Consider the following 23,764-nt stretch of genomic DNA (forward strand, 5'->3'; position numbering starts at 1 on the left):
GTTGACTGTGATTGATGCCCCCCTCCTCTCCAATATGAGGCCATTCATGAGTGGGAAAACACGAATCTGCAGATATCGCGACGATCTGTCAAGATAAGATCGCAACGACGTAACGTCTGCGGCTCCGAAAGTGGCGTGAATGCAGGGCAAAGATGAAATTTTTAATTTTTTTTGTTCAGTTGTTACATAGACGTTTTTTTGTTTGGTCAAATTGAAAAACTATTTTTAGAACTATGAGTATGCGAGTAAAGGATTCTATTAGATTGCTGAAGTTTTCTTTACTCACATTTGCTCAAACATACTCTTGCTCTGAAGCAAAGGAATGAAGAGAGGAATATGCAGAATAGAGAGTTTTGCTCTCTTGCTTACTGTCTTGCCCTGAGCTTTTGACACTCAATTTTCCGGCTTCACTTGAACCGGTAACTTGATCAAAGTTTCATTTAAAGTTATTTTAAAAGTTTTTTTTCGGCGAGATAAACAATTGTTTGTAATACAAATTTGATACTTGTTTTAATCTTCACTGTTATTCCCGACATGTTTTCTAAAAATAAGTAAAAAGGATTCACATGTTAAGCAAACGTGATGACTGTGCAAAATCTGCGGATCGAATCTCTCTACACGAACCCCTGATGTGTCAGGATTGGGACAAGCGCTGAGAAAAAAGAAGTTCAAGAAGAAAGGAGGGGTCACTAAGCACTAGGCAAATATTTGCGACATGGTTCAGGGGTGGAGACCACTAAAACCAACAGACAAGGAAAGCAAATATGGCTAATTTTGTGCCTTTTTTTCCAGGGGGAGATTGTGGGAAGGGGGTTATCCGGAATCTGCTGTCGGAGACACGTACGTGACAGTGCTAGTTGGTCCTTAAGGATTGATAAGTTGAGAAAGATTGTGAGATTTTGGTGGAGACACACGGCAGTTAGTGATTCTAAAGATTTTTTAGAAACACGATACTTCTCCGTGTATTCATGCACAGAAAAAAATAATGTAAATTTGGAAGCTTTAATTATGGAAGGTTGAATATTACCTCTTTTATGATGTAATTTTACCTCAATTTAGACTGAAAAAGTGACATTACACCAGAAAAGTGGTAAAATTACACATTTTCAGAGGTAAAATTACACCTTTTTTCTGACATAAAAGATGTACCCCTTCCCAGATGTAGTATTACCATGATTTTTTTTTCTGTGTGGAGCTTATTTTGAAAATGTCAGTGTTTAAAATTCTTCTAAAAACAAACGTTTGAATGATTAAATAACAGTTTTATACAAAATTTCATACACCCAAAGTTAAAGAACGAGGGGATAGTCCTCACGAAAAGAAACGTGAGGAAAGTGCTATTTTGCGAGAGTATAGTCCTCTCGCGTGTTCATTCGTTCATTGGATCAGTTCATCCTATTGAGTGGCTTATATGGGCAAATGACCGCCACTTAGTCACCGAACCATGGTGGCCCATACGACAAAGGCACGGATCAATATGCCGAAGGTCTTGGGTTCGAATCTCGGTACCGGTACTTTTTATTTATTGATAGATGAACTTTTTTTGAAGATGAACCCATGAGTAAAGTACTCTCGGTAATTTCGGGATTTATCCTCTCAGTCCGCACACAGTACCATTTTACTACCGAATCGTGCTCTTTGTCCTCTCGTATGCCGATGTCCAGTTCTGGGTGTACGTACACGCAAGTTTTTGAGTTCTTCAGGGAATTTGAAGACTAAAGGAACTCTGACTCAACAAATTGAAGCAGCCTCAGAACTGAGAGTTCGTTTAGTTGTCCAGAATCGCAATGTTTGGCGGGGGAAACAAAGGAATTTGGACATTAAGATTAATGTTAGAAAAGGGAGGTTGGGGGATAAGATTTATGGTTGTAGGCTCTGTATCGGACGTGATTTTTGCCCTGGCGGGGTCCGAGAGTTCTAAAGTAGTCGTACTCTTTGATTAGTTACATATTTAGTTGATATAATTTCTTTTTGTAGAATAATGTTTTCAACGATAGTTCCAATGCAACTCAGATTTTAACTTGATGACTCTTTTGGGTTTATATTCCTGTCATAAAAAATATATGACTTCCCATTAACACTTCCTGAGTCTATACCAAATCTGTGGCCATCTTCACAAAAAAAAAAACGCAAATTAACACTCGGATTAGCGAGCAAAAAAGAAAACGTCACAAAAAAACACCGCCAATCAACCAGAAAATACCTAGGAAATCCAGTTCCAGCTCCGCTGCAGACAGCCTTCAGCTGGAAGTGATCCACCTTCAACTGGATTGCAGGTGTCAAGTGGATTTGCAAACATTTGCTCGCCCTCTTCTTCCCAGTACGAGACATCGCGACTAAGTGACTCGTTTTTTATTTCTGCTGTGCAGGCTTGTTAGGAGCGCGATAAAGGAGGTTGCCGCTTCGAATTATCTCGCAGACGTCAATTTGTGCACACGTGTTTGTTTGGGTTCCAGTTGAAATGTACCGATTGAGTTTGTAAATATCGTTAACATTGTACTTACATTTGAGAATTGATAATTTCAATTGGTTCCAGTCAATTTTTATGATCAAAAATTAGTTTTCACTCAATGAAAGAGATATTCAAAAGAGAACGATCTCACTAAGACATTCGCTCGTGCTGTCATTTTTGACAGACGCCCAATGTTTGTAAACAAAATGAAAACAAACAAAATCAGGTAGCACTCAGAGAAATAAAAGAGAGATTCATGAAAATATCGTTAACTCATTGAGACTACTTTGAGATTCAATTTTTCTTGCACAAAGTGGCACATCGAATATTTTTCCAATTACTTATCAAATCGTTGACCAGCACCGCTGTCAACAGAACGTGACGGTTGTCGCTTTAGGGTATTTTAACCATTAGTGGACCCCCTAGTAGAGCCGATGCACATTTTTCACAAATTTTCAATATTTTAAGCACTTTTTCATAACCCTTTGTACAAAACAATGAAATCTGAAGTCTTTTGAACAAGTTTGACTATTTGTTTCATCAGTTATTTGTTTTTGAGCAGAAAAATAGCCATTTGAAAAAAAAGTTTTTTTGCCTTGTTATGGACCCCCTTTTCCTATAGTGGACCCGGGTCCATAATCCGATTGTGGACCCGGGTCCACTATAGGCAAACTGTTATTTTTATACCAAATTTAACCGATATTTGATGTTTTGATGCATGGTGTAGGTCTAATGATAGATATAATGAATAAAAGATGGATTTTGCTCACTTTTCATTATAAACAAATATGTTTTGTTAACAAATTTGGCTTTAAACAACAAAAAACCTAACAGACATTTAAAAACATTTATTTCCGAAAAAGATCAGAGAAAACGTTTCAAAAACCACTATAAACATAAAAATAATTAAAAAAAGTAATCTTGATGCAAAATTTTCCATATTAATTACATAAATGGTTGACCGAAACTAAATAATAGATTTGTTTACAGTTGCTGATAAAATCACGCATGTTTATTTAAAAAATGTGTTGTTATTGATTTATTATTATAAAATATCATTTTAAACTGCATTTATGATGCTTCAGTTAAGTACAATCAACTATAGTTTTGATTAATTATAAATTTTTACGGCTTCAGCATTTTTGGTACTTTTAACATGAAAACAGTTATATTTATACTCATAATTGAAAAAAATATGCGTTTAGGTTGACAACAACAAGCATTTATTGTATGTTTTAGAGAAACTTTTGCTTGAATACACAGTTTTCTTCATTTTTGAAGGTTAAATTAACAGGGGTCCACTTTTGGAAAAGTTTGGATTTCGTTGTCCTATATTGGACCCCCCCCCAATTTTTGCTCGAAAATGGCAGTTCTTCGCTTTATTTTAGTAAAGATCCTTAAACTTACATTATTTCGACTTGCTGAAATTAAATAATCAGTCAAAAAATGATTGGATGGTTAATTCAATCATAAAATATAAATGCAGTTTTGTTGTGAAAACGCTAGTGGCCATGGCTGATTTCAGATGTCGAACTCAAAACACTTATTTTGGTGAAAAGGACAATTCAATGTCTGTCAACATTGTTTTAAATGATGCTGAACATGCCAAATAAAAGATTTGTAGACAACAACACGCTTGAAATTGTGATTTTATTGAATTTTTCATCAAAAACCCTTCAGAGGGTCCACTATAGGAAAGGGGTCCACTAATGGATAACGTACCCTACATCAGTTACAGAAAATGTGCGCAATTCGCTCATGCGTGCTAATGGCGGAAATAAATAGAATTCTTGACATTATTTGATGATTATTGCTGTTGCTTCTCTTTGGTTGCAAAATTAAGTCACAAACAAAGATCTTTTTGACATTTTTAAAATTTCAGCAAAAAGTTTTTAAAAAATATTTAAAAACATAAATTTTACTGTTACCAAGCCGAACAAAAAGAAAACAATTTGGCAAAGATGCGGAAAAGATGAAGTTAATTAAGATTACTGACTGACAGAAAAAGAGAGAATCAAAACCACAGAACGAAGGTGAGACGCATCTGCAGAGAATGGATCACTCTTTGTGTGCGTTGTATTGCTAGATTTATTGCATTTTTGTGCTGTCATCAGCAAATTTTGAGGAATTTAATTGGCGTCAATCTGAGGTTTGAACCTCGATAGTTGTGCTCCCCTCATTGGATGAGATTTAATTTGAAGACAATACACTTTACTTTGAGGTTTTTCATGATTTATGTGTAGAATTTGTTGGAGAACCTTATTGTAGTAATTAGTAAAACAAACAAAAATGTCAAATGAGTATGGTGTTTTAAATGAAAGTTGTGTCAAACTTCCTCGTAACTTGCTTCCAAATTCCCCATCTTTCTTATTCAAATCCGAAAAAAATCCCAACTCATCGCTCATTTTCGCCTTACATAACTTTGCACGGTTCCGTGTTTTACACCTGCTCCCCGTCCAGTGTTTAGCCTGATACAAGCAGACAGCCAGTGTCAGTAGTCGGATCCGGAGAGGGTATTAATAGCTAGTTTATAACCTCTACCTTGCACCTCACCAGCGTGGCTTGAATACGCTGCCGCCATCATGCTGATTGATTGACTGATTTATTCAAGACCATCAATCGCGAATGCGATGAGAAAAAAAAGAATAAAAAAAGAGTAACAAGAAGGTAATAACGAGCGCGGGTAGTTTGCAGCTGTTTAGCTGGTTTTGATTCAAAACACTCACCCGATACAGGGGCGCGCGAGTTGCAGTTCTAAGTGCGATACATGGGTACATGCTGTGTGTTGGTGAAACGCAACTGGTTGCCCTCCAAAAGCGCACTAACACTGATTTGCGCTGAGCCAAGAAGGTTCCACCTGATTGAAGTGTGACCTAGGTTACTAATTTGAGCAGGTTGGTTGAATTTCGCGAGTTTGAACAAAAACAAAATGTCTAATATTACAGAATGATTTCTTTCAGTGTAACCCTATTAAATCAGTGGCAGTAAGATCCAATGATGTTCAATTACACATAAAATTCGCTTGTTTTACTGTGTTTGTGCACGCACAAGTCACAAATACCGTCAGTCACTGGGAATCGAGTTGCAGAGAGGCAGTCCACTTCAGCTCAAATATGGTAAATGTGTATCAACTTAATTGATGTGGAGCGCAACTGATCTCCATAGTACAGAAAAAAAGTGCGCGCTCAACGGTCGCAAACACGAACCAGTTGATCGGAATTGATTACTTGCACCAACATTGAGACGCGATGTCCGCCGTGACATCGCGAATCGCATACCTAACCTCCAATTGAGCATATTCAATTCGATTGAGCAGCGCCAGTCCCGAGCAGACGGAAATAACTTGGGAATAACATTTTTTGATATTTGAAAATACTAGGCCAATAACAATTTGTGTTAATTATAACGAGATTTGATATTCGTCGTTATGAATTTTTGTTATTGGATTGTTATTGTAATAACAGACTAATAAAAATTTTAATAATTTTTCAACAAATCTCTGTTATTACTTTTTGTTATTTTAACAACTAATCCGATCATTCCAATAACAGTTGGCTTTCAACCAATAACCAAATTTGTTATGGTAACATAAACTGTTATTAAACTCTTATGCAAAAATGGATTTTTCAAGAAGATTCCATAACATTTTCTGTTATTTCAACAGTATTTGTTATTGAAATGGCAAGAATTTTGTTATTACCGTTATTTAACAACTAATCCGATCATCCCAATAACAATTGAAGGTATTCTTCCATAACAAAAAATGTTATTCCCAAGTTCTTTTGGCTTTTAACCAATATTAGATCAATAACAAATTTTGTTATGATAACATAAACTGTTATTCAACCCTTATGCAAAAATGGATTTTACAAGAAGATTCCATAACACTGTCTGTTATTTTAACAGTATTTGTTATTGAAATGGCATGAATTTTGTTATTATCGTCTGCCCGGGTATCTTTTTTTTGTAAACTGTTCAGAATACATTGTCGAATGCTTATTTATGGGTTTTAATCAAATACAGACTTTTAGAACTTAAAAAACGTTACCTAATCCACCTTATGGTGGTTGATGCCTTCCTCGCATTCATGTAATATTTTAGGTGGTATTTTCAAATTAATTTAAGAGTTTTTCATTTGTTTTTTTTAATTATTGGTTTTACTTGAAAAGCAATTTTCAATTCTTTTTACCAACTCTTGAAGAGTTAAAGGTTAAAGATGAAAAGTCTCATGAGTTATGTATTTCAGTAAAAGTTCGTGTAAATCTTTGTCGAGACAAAATGATGCAGCAACATAATTAATACAGATTTTTTTTCCAGAAGAGACGCAGACACTGCTTAAGCGATGTGGCAACCGGGCGATACGCATGCAAGGGGTGTGGCTTCCAATCCCCGCGTGGTCAGAAAGTCAAAAAGCAAAAAGACCCGGCCTTTGAGGTTATGCAAAAATCACCCTTTTTTGTAGCTCCAAAAAATCTTTTTCTTGGTTTAACTTTAAAAGTACTTCACTAAATAGAATAAAATTTAATAGGGTCTTAGGGGACCCCAAAACGAACAGAATAAGGCGGATCCGGCCAAAATCGGTACAGCCAGTTCTGAGATAATCGTGTGGAAAAAAAAATAATGTCTACACATATCCCCACAGACATTTGTTCAGAATTTGATTCTGAGTCGATAGGTATACGTGAAGGTATATCTAGGAGTCGTATTTAAGAAGTTCATTTTTCGAGTGATTTTATAGCCTTGCCTCAGTGAGATGAGGAAGGCAAAAATGAATTGTGGGCCACAGATCGGGTTCTTTATTGAACCTGTTGAATCTGTGAAACAAAGTTATTACTTTAGTTTTTCTATTTGTTATTCTCCTTTAATTATTTATGTTTAGTTTTTTCTCTGGTTTAAGATGCTTTTATTGCCTTCTTAAGAGTTCAGCAAACACCTTATTTTAGATCTGCAACCGTCGTAAGTCTAGATAAACATGGTTTTGAATGTTAAAATTTTCTGCCAAAAGTTAGTTTTTGATCGGAGTCTCAAACAAAAGTTTTTCCTAAATCTTAAAAAATCACGATATTTTGCTTAAAATCACAGAAAATAGACATAAACCTTTAAACAAGTTCGCACTTTGCGAAATACTCTACAGCATGGTTGCATTGCATGAAACCGTAAGAAATTTTTAACTTTTAGGAATTAAAGTTGCCATAAACAATTTAATTTATAAAACGTCGAAAAAAAATCTTTACACATCTCTCTCCATGATCAATTTCAAACCGTAACTCGCCAAAAGCACCAGCACTGTGACCCCTCGTTGATCGCGCATCCGAGCGCCACATCATACGAGTTAGGAGGGAAGATCTGTCCATACAATCTGAACGGAATCAATGAATGAACCTTGTTTTGCTGCGACAGCGAGCTCAATTGGTCCCAACATGATATGATTGGGGAGCGGCCCGAGGGCAAATTTGCACTGATTGTGTGAGCAAACTGTTTTTTTTTTCAGTGTACCCACCCAGACACTAATTGTACGGTGTTGGAGCTCACGGGGAGAATTGTTGAGTAACAGTTGCACGATCAAGTGATTGCCGGAACCTTGACCCTGAGTGCGAACATGGGTATGGTGATTCACAACACTTTTTTGGTCAAATTCAACTGGATTGAAATCAATCCCACAATTTGAACGCGCTTATATTTTAAAGTTAGGATCTAGGTCATCGCAAACGAGTCGAAACTCAGCGAGGAAAAACATGTCCCAGATGTCATATCGCGTGGGATCGAGTATCAATATTTATGTAACATTCGTCAACAAAAAAAAACTTTTCATATTGTGCCACGATAGACACATTGGAAAAGTCAATCCTTTTCCGAAAAAAAAAAGAAAACTAGAAAGGATATCACATTACATAAAACGAGTTTGACTGAGTGGAAATGAGTGGTGAGCGCTGTGCGCTCACGTCACTCACCCGTGAGTGGCGGGAGCGAAAGCTCTCGCGAGCGATTCTGCGCCAACTTTGTCGATCCCAGCTTTAATAGGATTCACCGTCCGTGGCCCCCCACGAAACAACCAATTGTTGGGAAGCAATTAAAGAGGTTCTTTTCTTGCTTTTGGAATAGGCTTTAACCGCCACCAATGTGGTGAAATACTTTGCGGTACGGCCTAAGGGAAACTCCTTTTCGGCACGGCAGCAAATCCGGCCGAGGAATCCTTTCCAATGCAGGGAGCACAAAAGAAAAACGTCCAGATTATGTAACCGAGTACTGCTGAAAGGACTTGGTGCTGGAAATCCTTTCCGTGGGGTATCGATTCCTGACAGAAGGACATCGAGGTCTCTTCAAGTAACGAGACACGGTTCACTCACTCACAGCCCGATGAAGGTGGTGACGATACCAACATGGGGGGAAGAAACCATAGAAAACGCGAGATATCGAGCGTTGCATAAGTCTTCGTTTTGTCTTGCAAGGTGGGGGACTTTTCGTGGGAAATTGACACTCTGATGTAAATTATTAAATGTACAGAATATTACTACATGTTGGTTTATCACGACCTTCCAATGTATTTCTCATTCAGATGAAATCCTCATAAAAGTGAAATGGCCAAACCTCACCCGCAACTCATTTAACATTCCGGTAATCGCAAAACTACGAACAACAGCAACGGCCCTTGAATATTCAATGACAGGTTCGCGCAAATCAACCGTTTGTCACGATCTTCTCCGTTAATTAGAGGTCGTCACAATTAGGTGCGATTAGCAATCACATTTCGTGGGGGAAGCGCTGCTGTTTACCGGGAATGCTTAACAGTGGGGGCTGGGTTGCACTTTACAGTGGAAAAATACTGCTTTTTAAAAAAGGTGTGAGAGAAAGTCATCTGATCTGGGATTTTCTACAGAGGAAAACTTTGAATAGTTCCGTCTTTTTCCTGTACAAGCTTTAAATTAATGATATCAAACTTTATTTAGTTATTTTGATAGTTAGTTTTTTTTTAACTCAAATCTTCTTGAAAATTACTAAGTTTAAGCAAATGCAAGACTAAAAAATAACAAAGATGAACTGTTTGATACAGTCAAATAGAAAAAATGAAACTTAAATTCTTTCAATATCATTAGAATCCTAGTAGGTTTAGCCAATGAAGTTTAGAGTTGAAACATTTTTCACAAATTTTTTGTTTGGCCTTTTCGTTAGGCACTTCAGAGCAAAGGAAACTATAAAAAAAGTTAGAAATTGTGATATTTTGTTGAAGTTGATTCATAAAGCATTCATAAAATTATCATCAATAATGTTTCCAAGCATTTTCAAAATTCGACAAAAATACCAAGAAAAGGTAGATTTATGTGTTGAAAAATTTTTGTACAATTTCTTTTATTTTCTAACATTTGTTTAAATTGCACCATCAGCGTTTAACTATTTCTTTGATAATTTGAACGACTTTACTCTTTTTTTGGCTTGATAGCTTTGTGTGTTAGACAGTTAAAATATATCAACAACCAAGACACAAATAAGTGCTTGTATGAAACAGTAACATTTATTAGATTTGGTCTGTAATTACCTTCAATTTTGTCTTACATTCGATATGAATTGGTTACAATTTGATAGTAAGATGAACATATTTGACAACATTCACATCTTCAACTCGAATAAAAGTGAGTTATTTTGTGATAGGGAAACAGCATGTTATTCCGTCAAACACATAATGTTGGCATGTCAGCCTAGTTTCTGTTACAGCTTCGTGTTTTTCTCGTTTTTTTCAACTGAAATCGAGTCCTAAATAGCTCTGGAGAAAGTGAGCAAAAAGTTTCCTCGAAATGTTCGCAAAATAATTTGTATGAATTGTATTAAACAGCAAATGGGTTGGAAATAGGACCAAATCTTGCTTAACATATTAGATTTTCCTATAGTAAAGGTTTTGTTTCACAATAAATTCCGAAATACTTGACGATATTGATGTCCAATCTTCGATATTGACAAAAAATTAAATAAAAATGTACAGGAGAAAATTTACACTAATAAGAACACAAATATTGATATGACTTTTTAAAAAGAAGCTATTTTAAAAAAAAAATAGCATTATCTAAGCACACGCTAAAAAAACGATATGTAAAATGTTTTTGTCCAGTTCATTACAAGTATAACAACTATCCATTTTGAAGGTGAGGTAATGAAATTTGCCTTACAATCAAAGAGGGCAACATATAATGTTGTTATAAAACAAGTCTGCAAGCGGATTTGAGTGGCGTATACTGTTTATCGTTTCCAGAACTTATGTCAACTTTTGTTGTTCCAGTCATGTTAAAGGATTACATAACAAACGGATGTCGATTGGAATGTGTTTTAAGTATCTTGTCGGAAATATGAAATGGATTCTAAATTGTTCTGGTTCTTCTGTTTTTTTGTGCTTATCACCATCTCCAATTCAGACTAATGGACATGATGAAGATTCATAGAGGGTGAATTTTCTGCACCACTTCATCAGCGACAGACAGAAATCGATAAGTTTGGTTGCATAACAATTTTAACCAGGAAACGTCTCGAGACATCATCGAGAAATCAAGCCGTCACGACAAATTGTGAAATTTATTTTGAATATCTCATCCGAAGTAGGATTTCAAATCATCGGAGGAAATTCCCCAAGAAGCCTGCGTCCAAAAAAAAAACCCTCCGCCAAAATCGTCAACCCTGCACAAAACTGCACTTTATCCAGCCGGATAGTCTACGCGGGAGTTACATAAGGTTGGCCCTTCGCGCGTGTGTTCCCTCCGAGTGAGTGTCCAACCCCTGCGGTAACCCTCCCAAAACGTGTCAAACTTCAGGTAACCGATCGAACCCATCCTCAAAGGGGCACAGGGAATGCGTGCGGAGCCGGAACCTACCTCGCCCGTCATAGTTATGCCGGACTCTTGGCAGCGATTTCCGCCGGAACAACGACAACGACGACGGTGTCACTCAGGAATCTTTTAGCGTGTAATGTGTGTCTGTGTTCTAAAAGGGGGTGTTAAAAACGTTGTTGGAGGGAAAAACACGGAAAACCTAAGCGGAGCGTGAGTGGCTCCTCTCTCGCTCACCCTCTCTTGGATAAAGAGAACCGCGGAGATCTTCCCCAATGAGAGGGAGGCTAGGAAGTGTGTCCCCCGAGCGGCGATTTTCCGAGTTTTTCCGTACCTCAAACGCGCGCGGTGTCTAGAGTGGAGCAGCGAAAAAAAAAATTGCGAAAACTTTTATTATTAAATACCCTAAAAATAAATTTTCTACTTTGGCTTAATTCTCGCGACCGCGCTTGAGAGACGCGATCACGCGCGCACACACACACACACACGACGCGAAAAAAAAACTTTGATGGTCAGCGTTATTTTCCTTCCTTCGCACGATGGGCAGAGAGATATTCTGTGTTTTTTTTAATTTTATTTTTTTTAGTTAAAAATAATTCTCGTCAAGAGTGCGATTTTTAGCAGCGTGTAGTCACACACGGTTGAACTCAAAGAAAATGAGAGAAGAACCACGTACTTTTTCAACTCCTGTTTGACAACTTCAACTTCCTTTGTGTGAGTGAACGCCGCTGGGGGGAGAGGGGGAGCAGGGCTCCAACGGGTGGGCAGGGGCAAATCCTTCCACGCGCTGGGCGACCTGTCGGGGAGGGTCTCTCTCTCTGTGTTCGTACTCCTTCTTCTTTCTCCTTCCGCTTCTTCGCCGACGACCTGCTTCTGCTTTGGTGAAAATCGATTTTCTTCACTCACTCGCTTTCCTTCTTCTTCTTCTTCGGCTTCTTTCTACACGCTCGCTCGCGCGCGCTCCTTTCTCGCTCTCTTTCCTTTTGGATTATTCTCACACTGTCATTTTTTTCTTCGTGATCGTAAGGATAGACAAGAGGAAAAAATCTTCAGATTTTCGCCATGAAAAAGTGGAAAAATTTCAAAATTTCTCCACCGATTCACGTGGGTCCTCTGTGGGTCACACGAGTTCTTCCCAGCTGCTCGAGCTGAATGTGACTTCTTGCACTAGAACACGCGCGCGCACTGCTCTTCAAGCTCACAAAACTCCCCGGAAAAAAGAGGCCACCCGGAGAAGTCCAAACCTGGCCAGTTCCACGCTCGGCGTGGCGAGTTCCCCGAAGTGCAAAAGTCCAAGATCGGGAACCTTCTCCAGTGTCCTCACTCGGTATCTACTAGGCGGCCCTCTTCACACACTACCGTTCTGTCCGACACTCCGACAATGACTTCTTGGAACTTTACGGACCGTGTACCACCCCCGGAGAGCACGCGGAGAAAAGTGACCGTCCTGCGATGGACAGCGCTAGTCTCTAGGTCTCGCCGTCACCCACCACTCACGCTCACTGCTCGGCGCTCAGCGTGTGAGCACTCACACGGGAACTCCCCCTCACAAAACCCGCTCCGGGAAATCCCGAGCAACTCACAGTGAGCGCTCGTCTCTCACGTGACTTGCTCCAAAAAAAATCCTCCACGAACGAGATATCCTTGCAGTGAGTTACGGAGGGGGCACTCACTTACAGCTGTCCGCTTCGAACTCCACACAACACACACTCACCACTCTAGAGAAACCAGGGGGACGGGGGGGGATGAAGGCCCACAAGAAGGACACTCGCGCTCACACACAACAACCACACACGCACACACGAATCAAACGGTGTGGTGCGCCTCTTCTACCTAGGGACACACACTCTCGGAACCACCACGGACACGCGACCTGCTTCGAACGTGTACGGCGCTCAACTGAACGCTGACTTGGCGGCTCGGTAGCGTTTAAGCTTCCAGCCACATCGTCGGTGTCGAAAGCTCCCGCTCTCCAGCTTGATGATGACGTCACACTGCGTCACGTAGTGGCGTGTTCGCGAGAGCGCCCCGCTCTCTCTCTCTCTTTGAAGCTTTCGGGCTTGGATTGCTTGGATCTCCGCCGCCGTGCTGTGTGTGTCAAGTGTGGTGGTGGGATCCTTTGCGAAAAGCTCCACCACCATCACCAGCAATTGCCAGCGATAACGAGTAAACGCGACGTCGCGGTTCAGCGGAGTAAGAAGGGCGAAGATGGGAAGAAAAAGGATTGCATAATGATGATTCGTTGTCCTGCTGAGTATGTGTGATTGTGCTATATCCTTCTTATGCATCCGCACGAGCATTTGTGGTATTGGAGAAGCCCCTTATGTAATAGAAGGAAGGTATGTATTTTGATCTAGCATCCGATGTTAGATCGTTTACACTTTGAAGTTCGATTACACGGCTTTTACGCCCAACCGGCGGTCGCATGATTGTGACACATGGCGGCATGAAAGTATATCTATCCTCATGCATTCGTTGCGATATAGGGGTATGACGGCTGAATGATTGTATTGCAGAAAAAAATCTTAACAAAACGAGGATTGTACCATCAACTTCTAGGTTGCTGATCCGACACGCTATCACCGCGCCATGGACGCTTGTGGAATTGGGAGGGACAGAGCACCAATATATTCTTCTCTCTGAAGTTTTGCTCGAGGACGCGCCAGCATTATATGTGTTGGTGAGAACTGCAGATCGCTTATATGTTTACACGCGGGAAAAATTGAGCTATGAGCTTGCTGCAAAAACTGTTATAAAATGTAACATTTTCTGTAGCAAATCCACTGTTGCAGATTTTGAGCTATACATTTCCTTTGGGTGTAGGAAGCATTTTCAACTTTAACTTAGTAATTAAAAGATTAATTGGAGGAGAAGGTTGAAACATAATGTTCCTAGTGCAGTTAAATTTGATAAATTTTCATCAATTATCGTGAAATACTTGAACATTTCCACGGATAGAAATTATGTAAGCAAATTTAGTACACGGAAAAAAATCAGTTCCCAAAATCGTGAAGCATTCATGAAATTCGGAACCACAAACAAAGTGTTCAAATTTTATGGTACGTTTTAAAAATCGTACCATGAAATTTGATACAAATAATATTTTTTTCATAGAGATCATAAATTTTCACAAATGTTTAATTTGTCAACGGGCTGTGGAGTTGGAGTCGGAGTCGGAGCCGGAGTCGTAAATTTCTGATAAACCCAGAGTCGGAGCTGGAGTCGGAGTTATAAAAAAAAATAATTTAATTTACAAACTTATTTATTGTTCAATATTTGTTATAATTCAGGTTAATACCCATTTTTTATATTTTAAATTTATTTCATGAATTTCGTGCACTGCGTTGACAATTTTTTGTTTAATTTATTATTTGGTTCAAGATGTTTATGAGATACAATGATGTTTTCGAAGCATATTTTTATTGTGATTGGAAAGCTTACTATCAGTTTTTAACCAAAATAATTATGTTTTTAAAACATTATCAACTATTATATCAATCTTTTATTTGGAACGCAACATGCTCATTTTGTATGTAAATAAAAACAAATTAAAGTGTCGTGCTAAAAACATTTCAAACTGACAAAAAATATCGAAAATAAGTTGCAACTAATTATGAAATACAGTTAAACCGGCGCTCTTATGCCTCGCATATGCAACTTTGCATATATGAGTCATCGAATTTATTGGATATATCGATTACCCCAATGTTTACAATATCTCAACAAATTTCTCAAAGTGTTGATCTTTAAATAATATCGTTGAACAAGTCTATTTTGTTTGAATGTCTCAAATCGGGGTGATATAATGGATAATTTTTTTTTTCAAATATTAGAATTTTCTCATGATTTGTATGTTTAAAGTGTGTACTGGGCTGGATCACACAATTTTCAAGTACGTCTTCAATAAATAATTACTTTGAAAATTGTTTCTTTCAAAACCAGGGTATCTTTGATAGTTACTGCACACCAACTTCTCATTACTGAATTCAGTTAAATTTTAAATAAATGAAATAAACAAATGAATTTAAATTTAAAGTAGTTAAATAAAATGTTCCTTTTTTTTAAACAACAAAAACAATTTACTCAGGAAGTTGTTGTGCTGAAAATGCGTTTTTTTTTTAATATTTAAAATACAGATTAGGTGTCGGAGTCAGAGTCGGAGCCTGAGTCAACAAAATTTGGAAAGCTGGAGTCGGAGTCGGAGTCAGCTAGAGTAGGTAGGCCGGAGTAGGCTTAACTCAGAAAGCCGGAGTTGGAGTCGGAGTCTGAGTCGCTTGAAATATGATCCGACTCCGCAGCCCTGATTGAAATTTAGACCATTAGCTGCTGATATATTGAAATTACGAAATTTTGGAAAGTTGGGATGAGACTTGAAAAACTTAGATTTTACTTATTCTTTTTCATTTGTCCGCTGTGTTTAGCAAGCAAAGGACAAATTTTATCTTGAAAACGGGGCACTTTATCTGAAATATGTAAAGTGCTTTTCAATCGCAAATTTGATTCAACATTAAAAACTATGTAAACTAAAACAATCTTTTTTCCATAAAACATGTTTCATAATTCATAATTCTGCGGCAATTTGGAAAATTGTGTTTTTTTTTTTGCAAAAAAAAGGTTGATTTTAAAAATCAGCTAATTTTTTTTTCGTGTTATATTTCAAATTCAGGACCGACATTTTAAAAGGGCATAACATGTATTGTTTCATTGAAATTTTCTAACAAGATGAAGCATTGAACGACGTTCAGTTTAGCGCTCTTAGCTCAATTAGGCACGTGCGACGACTAAGCACGATCGCAAAAACGCAATTGCAGAGTTTTGAGGTCGAAAAAAAGAACTGCAAAGGATTCTGACGTATGAAAGTGGAAAAAATATTGCCTTTAGAGATTGTCACATTAACCTCACGCCGTTAATTCAAAAATCGTGCACGTACAGCGGATCAACTTCAAAGTACACGCGCGTCTTTTTTTTTTATTTGTGGAAAACGGATTGACTGCGCTATAATGCGTACGCTGTTTACCTACACGTGGGTGCGGAAACCTCCGATAATCATACAGTAAACAGTCCTGATTAGTGAATTCGGTGCAAATTACGTCAAATTACAGGAGAGATATGATACTGGTTCTATAGACTGATAATCATAGTGTGAGTAGCAAGGATTGCGGTCTATTTGAAGTGATTGATTTAGTAGCGATCCTAGCTGTTGTAGTTTCCTACCTTATAAAATGCTCATAATTCTACTCAACACTTGGCCAGCTCAAATTTATGTGCTCGTTCAGAAGCAGGTTCAACAAGATATGAATCTATCGCATAAATTGACAAAATCAGTGAGTAGTGGCCGCCTTCGCAGCCGGCGCGGAACACACCTTACAATCAGTTCTGATTAGCCCGTGTCGGAATCTGGGTTCTGCTCTGAGCGCGAACCTCCTCCACCTCCAGCGTTACGTCCCATTGGCCTACTTCTCCCAGGGAGGGGGGGAGATTTATTGCTCCGGTCATTATATTCCATACGGCGGTGAAATTTATGATACCCCTCGAGCTGCTCGAGGTTTGCCTGGGCAAATAACACAGACTCCGACTCCGAGTGCCGAGTGCTATATCTAGCGCTGTAGACTCCACGACACGTCGTCGCTGTCGCTCGACCCCGCACCGTTATCAACTGCAATCTGCTGCAATTCTGAGCGCATCGTGTGATTATTCATTTTCTCACTTCATTGCACGGCGAATCGACGACGACAACGACGTCTTGTTGCATCCCCCCGCAGAGCGGCGTGCCGTGGAGGAGGAGTCCGTGATGCCATTTCCGGCCACCTAGTTTCTATGGTCCTCGCCTCCACGTGACTCTCGGTCCAGGGTCTTATCTATGCTCAATTGTGGACAGGTTCGCTGCAAAATTGCAGCTCCTTCAATTGAAGCTGATAAAGGAAAACTACCCGAAGCCGTAATTGACGTCATTTTCTGTCAGGGTTGCCAGTTATGAGGCGACAAGTCGATGCATTGATATGATGAGTATGATAACCGAGTGGAATAACGAACCCTTATTTTCTGGAGTAGGAGTAGGACGCTAGAATGTTTGTACGTGCCAGTCCACCCTTTCTTTTATCGGTATTAACATGCCATCTTACAATTATTCTCGCATCAGATTTCTTTTCAAACCAAACTCCCAATTCGATTTCGATTACGTGTGCGAACGTCGCTTCTCTTACATAACACAGCCAATTGCTTTCCACTGGCCGCAATCTGGTTCGCGTCCATAAAAAAAACACCAGTCCAGAAACAGGAAAATTTGAAACTTTTTCTCAGCTCAACAACAGCAACGTTCCAACGCCAAGGCAAACATTGCAATCCTAAAACAGACACAAGGATTTATGTGCCACCACCTCCTCCGACTCCCCCTCACAACACACAAGGCTTCTTGCAATCGTTGAAAAAAAGAAAACCGGATGGAAACTCGAGCCAAGTGGATCAAAAACCATAAAAACTACGCCCATTTTGGTTTCTGGGGGGAAGACAGCTCCCGAGAAAGGACAAAAGCAACATAAATTTTTCCGCTTTTCACCAGCTCTCCTAGCACTGCTGTGAGGAGCTGGAATTGAACTGTTGGACTCCTTGTTGTTGGGGCGCGGTACATCGATACAGCACACAGCTGGCCTGGCTCTCTCCGGTGGATGTTGCAGCATTGTGCAACAACGTACGGTGCAATGGGCAGAAGTCGGGTACAGTGGAACCCCGGTGGTTGGAAAGCTGTTGTTTGAAGTTTGTTTAGTGTTTATTTTGTTGTATACATGAGAACACAGCGTGCTGTCAGTGCATGTTCCTTTTGTTTACAAACAAACAGGTGTCACTCTTGAGTGAAATTGAGTTTAAGTATTCATTTAGTGTCAATCAGTTACATAGCATAACATATCTTGACGGGACCACCCGGGCAGTTGGAAATTACAAAAAAAAACAAACTTAATCCACCTAAGTGGTTGGTGCCTTTCTCACTCTTATCCAACTATTGGTGATTCGATGGGTTTGGACACAAATTTCATCTAGTTTTTCTTAAAATCCGCCAAAACAAAAAACACAAATATCATTTGAGTGGTCATAACTCGAAACAGGGTTGCCAGATCTTTGAATTTTTGATTTCGTTTTGAAGTTCTTTCGATTTCTTAACCAACGGTTGGTTGAATGATAGATCCGGACATAGTTTTAATACATTTAAGTGAGATCCGGCCTCAAGAAAGTAGGGTAGGGTAGTCATCAATGAGACACTTTTGGTTTTCAACTTTCAAAGATTTTTCCAATTTTTTCATCAGCATGTTTTAATGAGCTTTTAGTTGCATTTTCTTTCTTTTAATGTGTTCTAACATTGACCAAAATATGAGATCGATCCGACATCTACAGCCAGAGTTATTTAACTGTCTCATTGTAGACGCACTTGGCAGGAACAATGAGACAGCTGGGGAACAATGAGACACACTACGAAAATCAAGATTTTTCTAGTAAAACATCATGTTTTTGTATTGTTCCATTGCAGGTAACTTACTTTGAACATTTTAGAGCAGTTTTGACATCATGAAACTTTAACTAACAAAAGTTATACTAAAAAGTATTTAAATTTTGTAAAATTCGTATATTTATACTAAATAACTTTGTATTTTTGGTTAAATGAAGTTAAAACTCTATAAATATGCCAAAAATCACTTTTAATTCATGTTTTCAAAGATTTCCATAGATTTTGAAAAGTTTAATGAAAAAAAAATCAAAGTGTCTCATTGTTACCCATGGGCTGAAATGAGTGGGGAACAATGAGACAGTCCTGGATACTGTATATTCTAAATTTTGGCCAAACCTAATGAAAGGACTTTGTAGCCCAACTCAATTCCTATGGAACGTCGAAAGAAATTTGAAGAAATATTAGTTTTGGTGTTAATGGCAGCCTACGAGCGAAAAAGTAATTTTTGTCCATAATTTACTTTTACACCCCAGAATCAAACATTTATGAATAACTTTTCAAGGGAGCTTCCATAACCAAAGCCACTATAATGGCAGACGTGTATCCAGCAGACACACCTTTCCCCCAAATATGAGCCTGATTGGTTGAAACTACGACTTGTGAGAGCCATTTTATCATTGTTCCCCGTGTCTCATTGATGACTACTCTACCCTACATAAATATCACTTAAGTGGTCATAACTCGAGACAGGGTTGCAGATCTTCAATGTTTTGGACTCGTTGGAAAGGTCTTGCGATTACCTAAACAACAATGTATATTATGACGATATTAGAATCGATTTCCGGTCACTTATCCAGCATCCGGATAAATACAAAAACACATTTTTAGACATAACTTTTGAACTACATATCGAAACATTATAAAATTCAATACGTACGTATGGGACCTTTAACCAAATTGAATGCAACTGGTTTGACACAAAATCGGTTCAGTCAGTGCTGAGAAAACTCTGTGAGAATTTTGGTCACATACACACACACGTACACACACAGACATTTGTTAGTTTTCGATTCTGAGTCGATAGGTATACATGAAGGTGGGTCTACGAGCTTTCCGTGAAAAGTTCATTTTTAGAGCAGGATTATAGCCTTACCTCAGTGAGGAAGGCAAAAACGGAGGTCATTTCAATAACAAGTCCTGTTAAAATATCTGAGTTTGTTATCAGAAAATCGTAACGTAGGTAATGAGATGGAAAATGCATAACATCCTCAAAATATAGACTAAAAATAATTATTGAAGATATCTAAGAATAGTACAAATTATATTCAAAGTTTTCGTCACCCTTGAAGGGTTTTGCCCTAAAAATCAGGGGGCAAAAAAAAATTTATTCAAAAAACTTCAAAATTTTAATGGAAATTTATGTGCAATCAGCTGAAATCAATTTGAAATGCATTCCCCTTCGTTTGGTATCATTTTAAACATGTTTGGGGTGATTCAAAAATCACCTGAATATTTTTTGTCGAAACTTAAATTTTTTAAAAACAAATGTTTACAAAACAACTGAACTAGTGTAAAATGCATTTTTAAAAACTTTTTGCATTCAATTTTTAGCCGAGGGACAAAAAAATTGAAAAATATTTGCATCGGCATAATGAGAGAATGCCAAACACTAAAAAAATCACAATTCAAGTTATTAATGTAATATTCCATTGTGATTGTTGAATTTTACTTGACCTTGGGAGAATTTTTATCAATTTCCCATAACCCATTTATTTTTTATTTTTTTGCTGAATATGGTTAGAACTATGGGAAAATTTTGACCAATATTGTCAAGTGCATTATTTTGGCCATGAAAAATTTGAAAGCGTATTTTTAACTATTGATAATTTTCTAGTGTGCGTAACGAAGCATTTTTTACATTGCTGAAACTTTGGGTTTTGACACATTGGGTACGGTCAACAGGGGTAATATTGGGTCATAAAAATTTCAGCATTTTTGTAACGTTAATGTTCACACTATGCTTCAAAGCTACACCTACACAGTCCTGGTAGGATTTGGAAAGGACATTGTATTTTTTTTCGCTCAACCTTCATATCTGGAGTTTTTTTTTAAAGGTCCAATAATCTAATCTAATCTAATCAAACACAATCGCAGCCAGTCCGCAGAAAGCATCCTGGAAGAACTTGCGATTAGATTACGGCCCAAGTCCTTTCTTTTCAGTATTAATAATTGCAGTACATCCGAGTTACCCCGAAAATGTATAGCAAAAATGAAAGTGGCCAGGCCTACTACGTTGCATTAACCGCAGGGACAGATTCTGTGAACGGATCACATTTCACAGAATCATCAGGGGAGGAAGGATGCGTGGACATACCGTACCAAACGCTCCGAATCAGTTAGGTGTGGTGTGTTAGTGTAAATTGGCAAATTATTTTATTTTTAGGGGGATGTGGAAATGGGAAAATTGGTGTGGGGGAAATTGGGATTGGGGAATGGAAAAGTGGGAAAAAGGGAAGGAGAGTTATTTAATTCATAATATTATTATAATTTAGGAGAATATAATCAAATATTAAATAATTATGGAAAGCTCTCTCCAAAAAACAGTAAATCTGTTTGGTGGTGTCCCGATAGTCTGGCCCTTAGGATCTTGACAGGACACAGGCCGGTCGGAGGAAGTGGAAGTGTTCCTTTAGAACCGAATATCTCCACTCCCAACAAATATTTCCGGATGTTTCGCTGGTACAAATTCCACATATGCAATCGACTCTACCATAGCCTCTTGAAACGCTCTGGTAACGGCCTCCTCCAGCTTGGTTGAGCCCTTCCACTTATTTTACGTGTTTCTGATCCTTGGCAGTTCCGAACGATTTATTTAATTTTCAGCGAAATTCACTTCGACAACGAAATTTAGAAACAAAATTCCCATTTAACACAAAAAAATGCATATAAAGAGAAAAAATAAAATTTGTCAAAAATGACGCGGAGTGAAAAAGTTTTCGAACCGTCAGCACCGATTGCTACGATCGACCCCCCTTTTGAAAAGGTCCAATAAACCAAATTTTTAGTTTTTGCTTTTTGGCTGTTTTTGAATACCCCTGACTCAAGGCGGCTTCAAAAACACCCAAAAAGCAAAAATTGGAAATTTAGTTTATTGGACCTTTTCCAAAAAAAAAACTCCAGATATAAAGCCTCAAAATTGAGCAAAGAAGTATCAGACGATCCGGGTTCCACTGTAGTGCTACCGCGAGGAAGGGTTCAGTTCATCCCTCGAAAGTGGCAGCAGCAGGATAATTCCCGGGGGGGGGGGGGAGGGGGGGCAAGGAAAATTGTAGTAGCAAACAAAAAAAAAAAAAAAGAAACAAAGTGCAACTCTGTACAGCGAAAAACGAGGCACAATCCCATTGCAATTGCACCAATACGTCGAGAGGTGGCACTGTGAAAAGCTAAAGAAAAGATGATTTTTTGGGAGGAATTTCCATCGCAAATGTTGTATACTCAATGATGTTTTTTTTTAGAGTTCGGAAAAGATTTTCGTCAAACATTTCTCTCTCTCTCTCTTAGAATCAAGAATGATACGAATATTTTCACAGTGTTTCCACCAGCAAAGGGTGGCTTTTCAACAGTACATCCAGTGCAAAATCACTCGGTTATAGAGGAGCGTGCCGGCTTCCAGTGGGTGGCAAAGGGCGGACCTTAAAATCGATAAGTTGAAGGTAACGCCTCGTGTTACACATGCGGCAGCGGAGTTGTTCGCGACATTTTGTTTTAGTTGTTTTTGGTGCAAACTAGCGTCCTAGTTTCAGGTGACGTATCAGAAATCTGCAAGCGGAAGGTTTTACCGGCTCGTCAATGTTTTTTTTAACGTTTTGCATGTTTTAAGTTCTACAAATTTCAAAAGCCTAGCAAAAGCATTTTGGACCAATTTGAGTTAAGAACGCCATTTTGTGCAGCTCACAATGCCTCACATTTTGACCTTCACAGATCCCCAAAATTCGATTACAATCCTGAGATATTCAACCAAATCCGAACAAACTCCGTGCATTTTTGTCACTCTTCATATAAAAGTAGTTTCAATTTTGTCGTGCTATTTTGTCACTCTCTGAAAATTGATGTAAGTGCGACAATTGTCCAAAGGGATTTCAGGTTTGAACGCGTTTGACACACGTACAAGTCAGACTACCATACTTATTTGTAATTATAATTCGGGACTCAACTTCAACCAAACTTCGGGACAATGCACATAAGGGTCAGCCAAACAAAACGTGTTTGTTTGTTATTGTTTACATTGCGTGCTTTTGTTTTTCTCGGAGCGTCGAAATGGCCGGTGCGACAAGATCGCACGACGACGAAACTTGCAACAGAGACCACCAAAGACCCGGGTTTTTGTTAAAGTGGATTGCTTTGTTTTTGGTGACTGGATGGATCCGAAGTTCAACATCTAAGAGCGTCTCAGCGGTTGTCAATCACCATCCGCGAACGATGTGGAACCTTTCAAAGATCACCGGTTTTACCAACACCTTTTTGACATGGACGCTAATCTTTGCAGGTTCAGTCAAAGGCGGTTACCGTGCAACTATTGTCACGTTACCCCACACTCTGGCCGCCACTCGATCTCCGATCTCGAGGCGGCCAATATTTTTACCCCAAAATCTCAAACATTTCCACTTATTTTTAGCCAGCCGTCTCGAACGGGGGGATAAATGAACCACGTCCGAAGCGTACCACTCGACGACGTCGGTGTTTGTCCATTAGGGACACACCGTACTACACATCTCTAGAAGGTTGGCGATGGTCAGTTCGTGGAACTGGGTGGCGGGAAGAATCAAGGTTGTCGGCGGCGGTAACGTCTGCGAGCTCTAGCGTCCCAAAACAATTGACGTCATTCATCTTACATCTGCTGCAGATCTCGGGGAGGAGGTTAAGATCGCCTAGGGTTTTGGGGGATGGGCGCATGCGCCGTCGCGGCACGGTTCCGGCGCGCGCTGGTCCACCACTCTGTGACGTCTGCGAACACGGTTGATCGGATGCGCGCCAAAGCCGAATCTAGGTTAGCGCGAGCGGAGT

General features: G+C 38.9%; 1 protein-coding gene across 7 annotated transcripts in view; it reads right to left on the reverse strand.

Annotated features, from left to right (window-relative positions):
• Nucleotides 1–23,764, reverse strand: part of LOC6037507 (sodium/potassium-transporting ATPase subunit alpha) — a 98,687-nt gene that overhangs the window by 32,184 nt on the left and 42,739 nt on the right. The window contains exons 1-2 of one of the 7 annotated variants that reach the window (XM_038251994.1): nucleotides 12,977–13,172; nucleotides 11,308–11,416 (exon numbers count right to left, since the gene is read on the reverse strand). The exons of 5 other annotated variants lie outside the window; for them this stretch is intronic. In XM_038251994.1, the coding sequence (XP_038107922.1) occupies nucleotides 11,308–11,319 (12 nt within the window). In that variant the 5' untranslated portion in view covers nucleotides 11,320–11,416; nucleotides 12,977–13,172. Of the gene's footprint in view, nucleotides 1–11,307; nucleotides 11,417–11,938; nucleotides 12,275–12,972; nucleotides 13,173–23,764 lie in introns of those variants that run through there. One more of the 7 variants, XM_038251999.1, reaches the window with a different exon arrangement.

Source organism: Culex quinquefasciatus, chromosome 1 (genome assembly GCF_015732765.1).
Source record: "Culex quinquefasciatus strain JHB chromosome 1, VPISU_Cqui_1.0_pri_paternal, whole genome shotgun sequence".
Classification (NCBI taxonomy): Eukaryota; Metazoa; Arthropoda; class Insecta; order Diptera; family Culicidae; genus Culex; species Culex quinquefasciatus.